General features: G+C 33.9%; 1 protein-coding gene across 2 annotated transcripts; it reads left to right on the top strand.

Annotated features, from left to right (window-relative positions):
• The first annotated feature begins 4,083 nt into the window (after nucleotides 1-4,083).
• LOC105341367 (uncharacterized) lies at nucleotides 4,084-9,525 on the top strand. 2 transcript variants are annotated; one of them, XM_066089242.1, is made up of 11 exons: nucleotides 4,084-4,220; nucleotides 4,584-4,691; nucleotides 4,854-4,934; nucleotides 5,029-5,303; nucleotides 5,583-5,765; nucleotides 5,878-5,949; nucleotides 6,525-6,611; nucleotides 7,064-7,147; nucleotides 7,261-7,407; nucleotides 7,571-7,623; nucleotides 9,413-9,525. In XM_066089242.1, exons 4-11 carry the CDS (start codon nucleotides 5,133-5,135, stop codon nucleotides 9,426-9,428), a joined length of 813 nt encoding a protein of 270 aa, XP_065945314.1. In that variant the 5' UTR covers nucleotides 4,084-4,220; nucleotides 4,584-4,691; nucleotides 4,854-4,934; nucleotides 5,029-5,132; the 3' UTR covers nucleotides 9,429-9,525. The 2 variants fall into 2 exon arrangements, with proteins under 2 accessions (XP_065945314.1, XP_065945313.1); XM_066089241.1 differs by having other exon boundaries at nucleotides 4,085-4,220; nucleotides 4,581-4,691.
• Nucleotides 9,526-9,835: the final 310 nt, after the last annotated feature.

Below are 9,835 nucleotides of genomic sequence, written 5' to 3'. Positions count from 1 at the left end.
ACCGATGTCAAAAAAGTAGAATGGTGTTAGAACTCCTTCAATTTACATAAAATTACGTTAATTAAAAAAGAAGTGTTTGCTGGGCAGAAAAGGATAGGGGGTGCCCCCCTCTCATGGTACATTATGTATATACATGTACGTGCCTGTTTAGGACGTCGTCTGAATATTGCATTCAACAAGACAACGTGCGATTCGGGCATGCTGGCATCCTCCCACATGAATGACCCCATTACAAGTGGAGGACATATTTACTAGTATGTAAGTTGTAGAACTTATTTGTCAATCGTTGAAAAATAAATAAAGTTCAGTTTTTTAAAAAATTAAAACGCATTTTAGAGCCTTGTCCGTGGCAGCTTAGAATTTTACATCTTGCTAAAAAATCATAGTCACATGAATGAATTCAACTGAAAGGAGTAATAAATGACATATTTTTTCTTAATTAGGGGTTCCTGCGAAACTTTATGTATGGCATAAAAGTAGCAGGAAAACGTTTTAGATTGGCTTGGGTTTTTTTTATTGTATGTGTCTTGTGTTGTGTTCGTTATAATTATATTGTACTAGGATTTCGCTCAGTACGATATTTCAGTTATTTTAATCCTCGGGACCTTATTCGTCCTTGACCAGACACCTGGCGTTGCCTGTGCCACGTTATATAACCCAGATTTATCTCCTCCTCGACCTGGGGAGTAGCCCTTTCCCTGTACAAAAAAGGAGGCAAAAGACAGCTTCCTGTTGACTACTTCTTTTATTCAATTTTAATAATAAAACATTCCGATCAAATTCCACAATATAATATAATGTATAATTACTAACAATAAGCATTGATTACAAAAACTCTGAAAATAAGATATTATATTAACTTGAACCCTCTGAATCATTTTTGTTAACTTTTATTAAAACCGCGCAAGTATCTTAATAAATGTGTATGATCTTACCTGTACAAAAAGAGGAGGCAAAAGATAGCTTCCAGTTGACTACTGGAGAGCTGCTTTCCCCGCACCTCCTTTTTATACGCACAGACACTGTACCTCCAATCTCCGGACCTTATAAGTAAATGAGCTCAAGTCCATACCAATGTTCTGACTCACCGTGGTCAGCCGTAGCATTTTATTTATAATTTCTGACCCGGCGCAGACAGGTTCATCACTGGACTTGATTACCCCCTTTTCCATGAATTTAAACAATCATTCGTTATCTATATAGCCAATGTATTTTAACCAATTTCTGTAGTATTTTGTTATGATAATTAGATTGTTTGTGGGGGTTGGGGCTAATTAAATGTAGAGTAAGTATTGTATGTTTTATCAAAAGATTTTTTTTCCAAACGTTCGCTTTCAATTGACAACGTTTATATGTGTTTCGGTTAGAATATACCGCGAATGTCATTGTATGCCTTTTACTTTGGATTAATTTATCATGTCTTATACATCGTTTGCATATCACTTTATACGATGCAAATAGTTTTTCTATTTGTATCAATAAGACTACACTTAGGATAACATTATTTTCATAACTTATGAACCGTATAGACGTATTTCATTTCTATCCAACAAAGACGCATTTTATAACTCTTAACAGTGCGAGCTTTACTGCTTCGGAAGTTGCCAATGCTCGTACAAATTATTGACCATTAATCAGTTTGATATTGATTAAACTATGTCGATAATAAAGTAAAATATAACTTTTTGTATGAGTACCCTCAGTACTTTGATGAATTTTCTTATTGGCTGCTAGCTTCTACGGGCCTAGTGGCTGCTGTTAGTGGCTGCTAGCTTCAGCCTGGTAGCAATTAATTCAAAGATGGCCACGAAAGCTTCATAGATGTTTTAGAAAAAAAAATAATACCTTCAAGGTACATTTACATGTGTATTTGGCTTTACTGGGTTTCTTTGAGAGAAAATACATAATGATCAGATCATCGGCATTTTTGTTGACTAAGAAAATTAATTTCTAAAAGTTTGGTCTTTACTAATGTGGTTTTTTTCTATGATCAGGATAATCGAATACATGTACATACTGGTAGATTTGTGCTTCAAAAGCAAAATTATTTCGTTTGAGTTTTTATTTCATTTTTAGGTTTTATGTTAAATAGCGTGCACGATCCGATGCTCGTAATTTGATTTTTCTGGTAAACACGCCACGGTGATTTTGTACCAGGTACATTTTCTTGAACAAAAATTTGATTATTTCAAATAGTTTTGGAAAGAAGAGACACGTGAATGAGAATGTCGACGTTTATTTCAAATACCAGCCTGCTGAATGATTGATACAGTGTTTGTGCAAATATGATCGACGCGAGATGAGGCGAGCTTAATTGCAGACGAATATCGCACTACATTTATTTAATTCTACCATTTATTATTTAGCATTGATGAAAAAGTAAAATCGTAATATGATAATTGTATTAAATTTATAATAAAGTTGTATATAAGAAGTTTGGTTTTGAAATGAAGAATAAAAAAAACTCGAAGAATTAAACAATTCAAATAAAACTAATTTTTTTTTATTTAAGACCTACATGTATATTCAAGTTATGAGCATGGTCTCATAAATTTTTAGTGATAAAAGCTTTATCTGTTTCTGTGGAAATTGCTCCATAAATGTAATATATCAATCTAGTTTTTAAATCGTGGGGGTTTTTTTAATGTTCGTGTAGGTGTGTGGTTTTTTTTAACAAAATCGCAAGTGCGCTGTGGGTAATTAGATAAAGATATACAACTGCAATGAAGTTAAAATTCACAACATCGTAAAAGAACAAAAGGTTATTTTGAAATACATGAATGACCATATGTACTTAAACTAGCTGCAATAATGTAGCCCTCTCCCGAGTAAACATCAGATATAAAAAAAATCGGAGAGGGCTACATTATTGCAGCTATACTTAAACATGTATCCTTTTTGACTCAAAAAGTATGTTAGTCCGAATTTAATTATTTAATAAACATTCTACGTAATCTGATATGTTTACAAGAATATTCGATTCAGAATTTTGACTGTTTTAAAAATACAATTTTAGAATTATTTATAAATAATTTAATTCTGGTTGTAACGCGCTTTCTGATTTGCTAAAAAATCATTTTTTTATCGTATAAAAAATGTTGCCTACATCATAGTAAGACTAACGTCAAAAACGTATCAATCCACCTGACGTTACGTTTGAATTTTGTACAATTTAATGTCATTTTAAAGATCAAATGACAGTTTTTTTATCAACAATTAATAGACACAATAATTAAATTATAAGGAATGAATTCGATATTCATTAGTTTTATACAATATAAAATGGTTTAGAACAGTTTACGCTTTTTTATAAACCGAAAATATCGTAAAAAAACTAATAAATATTGACTTCATTCCTGAATCAAATTACAAGTTGTCGTTTCCGTCATATTTTGACGATTTTGAACGAAAAAAGCAAACCATAACTTATAAAGAAGAACGATTGAAATTGATTTAAGAGGGAAATATAAAAAAAAAATGCCCATACCGACACATCAGATTTTTTTTTACTCCCGGAGAAAAATAAACCCGACAGACTGAAGGGGTGGCGGGGTTGGAGTGGTGGCGTTTAAATACATGTAAGAAATCCATACCGTATAGTGATCATCGTCTTTAGAGGGTCAAATAGCGAGTAATTACGCAAAAGGCGATGATAACTTAGGGATAAAGTCTGAATATTTTGTTAAGTTTTTAAAAGCATGCCCAAAAGGGCAAATATTTATATTCACGTACATGTTATTATGATTGGAAAATAATCTAAATATTTTTTAACTTTGATATTATGACGTTACGGTTGTGTGACGTAGTTCATTGTGTGACGTCACAATAGCTTTGTTTATAGTGTAGGTAGTTAATTAACGAAAATGGTAAGAACAGACCTTTTTTCCTATAAACTGTTCTGATATTGAATACCTTGCAGCGATTTATGATGCGTAATTTTCCAGTTATTGACTTGATTTAGCGAATAACATCTGAATTTCAATTTTTATAAATTAATAATGTTCCTCGCGTAAGACTAGCATTATAAAGAGGACCGTTATTAAACTATTTATGTAAAATTAATTTTACAGTGCGTTTGATACCCTGAGTCTGAACTTGATACGATTTTAATTGTTAGGATGAAGCAGCAAGCAAGGAGACGATTGGCAGACTCCAAGAGTCAATAAAGGGTAGTGACACAAAGAATGTTGTATCTCACTTAGACTCTCCACAGAATGATGGTAAATATTATTTTGTGCCTCTGTATTGTTACCTAATTGGTATTTTAAATTGGTTATTATTTCATATCCAAATGAGTGTTGAGTGGTGTAACCTTAATATTCAAAATGAAAAGATGACATCATATATATCAATTAACTGCTTTCATCTTCCCACTAAAATTGGTATCACCAGTTCAAATAGGTGATATCCCTTTTCAAGTAGGTGATATCATCTATAGCAATAGGTGATGTGTATCACCAACATTCAAACAAATGGTATCACCAATTCAAGAGGAATTGGTGATATTACTGATTTGAATAGACTGATTTACAACACTACTGATTAATATTACCAGGTCCTGTTTAATATGGTTTTATCAGCAGCAAGCACGGAGGTAACTGATGAGGTTAAAGGAGGCGAAGACAGACTCAAGGAGGAACAAAACAGCAGTGTCACAGAGGAAGCTGGATATAACTCTCCACTGAGTGACGGTAAATATTATCTGGCACCTTATGATGTTTAGTAACAATACAAATAGGTGATAATGTCTCACCAATAAATTCATACTTTAAGGTTCATTTCTTGGTTAACAAATATTAAATAAATGCATGTAAACTGATTCTCTTGATCCTATATTTCTTATTATGCAACAGAAGATGACCATACATCAGGAGATGAGAGTTTCATCACATGCGATGAAGGAGAAGTGTTAAGCGGTGATGAAAACACAACAGGTATGCATTCATTTTTTAAAAAATTCTCTTTAATATATTCATTTTTTATAACAAAAATTTTAAAGGTTTTTTAAAAACTATTTTGTATATTAAGCACTAGACAATGAAATAAGAGCGGAGGGAAGTGCACGTGATAGCTTCACCACAAGCCATGAATGTCATGAAACAAGCAGTGGTGAATGTAGAACAGGTGATGAAATGGGGGCTGTTGGCGGAGCAAGACAGAAGGAGATACCGGCAAAGGGAATCCTGGCGGTAAAAATCAAGACCAAACGAAAGAAAATACTAAGTGCCATCCCCGAAATCCGCCCTGATAATATCAGTTTGCTACCGAAGAAGAAAAACATCATCTTCAATTTCAGTGAGGAGGTAAGAATTTGGGAGTCATTATGACAACAAGAGCTAGGCCTTGATTGTGGTTACTTGGTACAAGACTATGTGACATCAAATACTGATTGTGACCATAATCAATATCTTAAAGTTTTAATCTGTTTGAAAGCCAAGTCAGGAGGAGCATTTCTCTTCAAAACAGTACATTCATGTACATAGATATAATTAGTTTTAGTCAAAGTCTCAAAAAGGCTTTCTTCATTCACTTGTCTCCATTTTTTTATATATACACTTGTTAAATATTTAATGTACTCAAAGACAGAAGATCAAAGTAATGAAATTCCCCCAAAAAACCATATTGACTTTGATCCGGTGACAACCGTACGATACTATGACTCGAAAGAGGGAGACAATATCAGTATTACTAAGGAGCCTGAAAGTACCATCTCTCCTGGGGAAGAGCTCTTACAGGACATAGAAGGCAGACTTCAAAAAGACATTGTAAGTATAACAACAGTTATAATTCATTCATTTTAACTGCCTAGATAAACTGATATTTAAATCAAGTAAATTCTTTTTATACCGGTAATTTAGTGGTCTTTCTTTGTTGCAGAAGTTCACTCCTAAAAGAGGAGACCAACACCGATCCTATTTAAGGCACCACAAGACTGTTAGCAGCATCGCGGTATGTTTCTCTGGGTTATTTTATACTGACTGCATGGTTTTGTCTTTATTTGTTGATCTCAATTTTTTATCGATTTTGATCAACACTGAATAAATCCCAAAACTGGGTGTTATTTCAATTTAGGTAACTGACAACATTTAAGTGTTGCATCCATGAATTCATGAGTATCTTTGAAATTATCACATCAACATTTTATAATACCGTATATCGGGTAATTTTCACGATGATCTAATTTTCGCTTTTTTCGCGATGTCTTTTAAATCGCAAATTATCAAATAAGAAGAAATTATATTCTGTATCATTTTCAATAAGAAACAATTTAAATCGCAAAAAAATGACTGACGCAAATTTAAAATGCTACACATTTTCCCCATTTTCGCAAATTTTGTGACCCGTGAAAAAAACCTGGATGTACGGTAGTTTCTAATTCCATGAATTGACGCCTGGATGTTTATGAAACAGCAACCAATCAATAAATAAATGAAATATTGGCTAAATGAAACAAAAATGGCAAATTTCTGGAAAAGGAATTAACACTTAACATATGTCACATTTATCCAATATTTTTTCAATAGGAAACCAAGGAGTGGTATTTGAGTTCAGATGACCCCAGATATGGTGTACACCAAAGTTATTCGGATCCACCGCCAACAGCTACAGAGGTATAAGTTTAACAAGTAATCAGAATTTTAAAAAAAAAAATACATGCTGATGCACCCCCCTACCCACCCCCTCCCCCACAATCCCCATGTGGCAATTTTGAAAAGTGTTAATTTTTTTAATAAGGTACCAGTACTTGTTAAAGCAGACAAGCAAACAGTTACTGTTTCAAGATAATAAGCTGACATATAATTTATCTCTGTCCAACAAAAGGTTTTCAAGATATTCATATTGGTCAAGACTTGGTCTACCAATTATCCATGCAACCACCTACTGATAATCAGCTAATGCAAAAAGATACATGTATATATGCACTCTTTTGACAAAGGAAAAAAATTATGGAAAAAAAACCCATTATAAGTGTAGAAATGGTCAGGATTTCATTTGTTGAACGTCCAGCCTTCTGCTGTTAACTCTGCATGCATGCAGTCATTATTTTGTGTTTTGTATTTAGAGCTGCTGGACTATATTTAAGACTAACGTGATTGACTGCTTCTGCTGCTGCTGTACCCCATATACATGTACATGTTACAGAGAGGTATGGGATTTATCTTGCTGTATATATGCAAGAAGATTATTCTTAATCTTAAAATTGATACAAAAATTAAACACTAAATATGGGATACTAGCCTGCATTTTTTTCTTTTTCAGGGGATAGAGGACAACAAACAGGCAACTCAGCCGGACAAACAGAGAGAAAATGGAGGAATCAAACCAGTGGGCCAAACGATGGAGGATGTTTTAATAAATTACAGTGATAATATGGAGGAAGAGGCAAAGAAACCAAAACGCACTGCGGTAAATCATTACTTTGCTTTAATATATTCAATTCTATTACATTTATTCAAATTACCGGTACTATAACAGCTTTAAGAGCATTTTACGATTATGATAATATACACTGTATAGTTGAGGGAAACAATTTTAAAATTCAAATTTAACACTAACATTTTTGTTTCAGAAGATGAAGAGAATCCGGCGCTTTTTTAAACGCCTTTTCTGCTGTACAGCAGGGTAAGTAAATGTTATGGAGCAATGAAATAAACCTTCGATAAAAGTTAGATTTATGATCATCTTTTTCCAATGACAATTTAATCCATTTATTAAAATTTTTTTCCTAATGTAGTTTGCTTGGGTTGCTACATGTAGTGGGAGACATTATTACACCTACTTAATTCTCATGGCGAGTTGAGGTCATAGTTATTAGATTGTGACTCCCTTAGTATGTATGCAACGCATATCCTGGCGATACAATGCCTGCAGGGCCTGCAATGCCCACCTTTGTTGTATATGCACCAGTCCTCAAGCAGCTTAAACTTATGAGGTCACTCTGACACAGGCTCACCACTTACACATACTCCAAGGTCAACACACTCGTCTACCTGTCCTTTACCTGTTACCACATGTTCCTTCCATGAAAGTTATTTTGAAAAAGATGTGGCGAGAATATATATGTGATTAGAGGTGCAACTATGGTACATCCATGTAACAACCCCCCCATTCCTCCTAGTTAACAAGGCAGGACAGCTTCAACTATAGTACACTACAGTTCACTTCGATTTGTGATCTAGAGAGCATAATTTTACAAAAATTCATTAGACATTCACTTAAGCAGCAGCGACATAGACTTAACAACTGACCAGTTCTGCCCTTGCAAGTTCTTAAATTCTAGATCTGAAACTTTACCCTGGAGCGGTCATCCTGTGCACATGGGGTACATCTTTTTGTGATCCTCCTGAAGCACACCAGTTACATATCCCAGCACTCATTCTAAAGCAAGTACAGGTTTATTTTTTGCCCTGTGTTATTTTTGTCCTTCTACACTTGCAAACAGTTTCGCTCCATCTTGAATTCACTCGGATACATTTGTGTTTAAAGATTGATAATTTTAGACATTGGAATTCGCCCAGTTCTACATGTTTATTTGCCTGCAGACAAGGAGGGCAAAAGGGCGATAATAAAATGAGGGTGAATATTTCCCTGTATACAGATTTTCCTTGTACTCATCTTATAGCATGTAGGGTACATCTCTGTGTGCTAATCTTGGAACACAAGGGTGCATCTTGTGCACATCCTAGAGCACATAGGGTATATACCCTGTGCTCATCTTGTAGCACATTGGGTCTAATCCCTGTGCTCATCTTGAACATACAGGGTACATCTCCTTGTCCATAGCCTGAAGCACACATTTCTGAAACTTTTTTATGCTAACCTTGGTAATGTGCAGAAGTGGTAGGAGCTCCTGTAGGATTGGACCAGCACAAATAGGTTTAAATCAGAGTCATCCTTGGATTTTGCCTTGTTCAGCGGTGGCCTCTGTCATTTGAACTTGCCCCTAGCCCAGTTTTCTTTATCCAAACTGGCCTTCATAGGATAAATTCATTTGGTAGTTTTGTTAGCCCCAGATATGTTAACCTACCGTCCATTCAATCAGAAATGCTACCTTTCGTGTCTAGTTTCCTTATTTATCATGCTTTAAGATAAAGGTGCACATGGGGTTTTGTTTAAAATGGATTGGGCAACAAATAAATATAATCCTTATAAATGTTGTTAAAAGTTCAATATTTGTTGATAATCATGCATTTTAGATTCAGCTGAAGAGAACGTGAAAATATATGCATGTACATGTGTACAAAGTGTATTTGCTTTTTTTTTTTTTTAAATTTGTTCATGGCTCTATTTTGCCTAAATGGCAGCTCAGATGTACTTTAGGCTACTATGTTGAAATGCTTTATGAAATTTTCTGTGTAAAATTATTTGAATAACAATTCTTTAAATGTTTTTTGTAATTTTTTTATTTCAGATGTCGGGAGGATTAGGAAAAGGTCATAGGGTCATTGTGATATTTTATCTGACAATAATGATTTATTTTGCTGCATCAATTATGTTTATGAATAAACTGATTAATTTGATCAATAGTGATTTCTTTTACAAAACCAGTAATTTTGTTGGACCCCAAAAAATTATATTCAACCTGCCATGCAGAATTTAGTCCCAATGACAAGCTAGGCAAATCGCTGTTTCATTTTTACAAGAAGGGTAATTTCACAACAAAAAAGAAACTTTTTTTCAACTCATGTCCTCCCTAGCATAATTCCATCAGATATATAAATGAAATATATACAAAAATTAAGACTGAACAAAAAAAAATTATGCGGTTTTGAAAATACCCCCCCCCAAAAAAACCCCAAAGCCTTTAATTTAGCCTCAAAAAGATTGATTTTTT

This window comes from Magallana gigas, chromosome 6 (assembly GCF_963853765.1).
Source record: "Magallana gigas chromosome 6, xbMagGiga1.1, whole genome shotgun sequence".
In the NCBI taxonomy this organism is placed as follows: Eukaryota; Metazoa; Mollusca; class Bivalvia; order Ostreida; family Ostreidae; genus Magallana; species Magallana gigas.
This window is presented reverse-complemented; position numbering and strand designations above follow the sequence as displayed.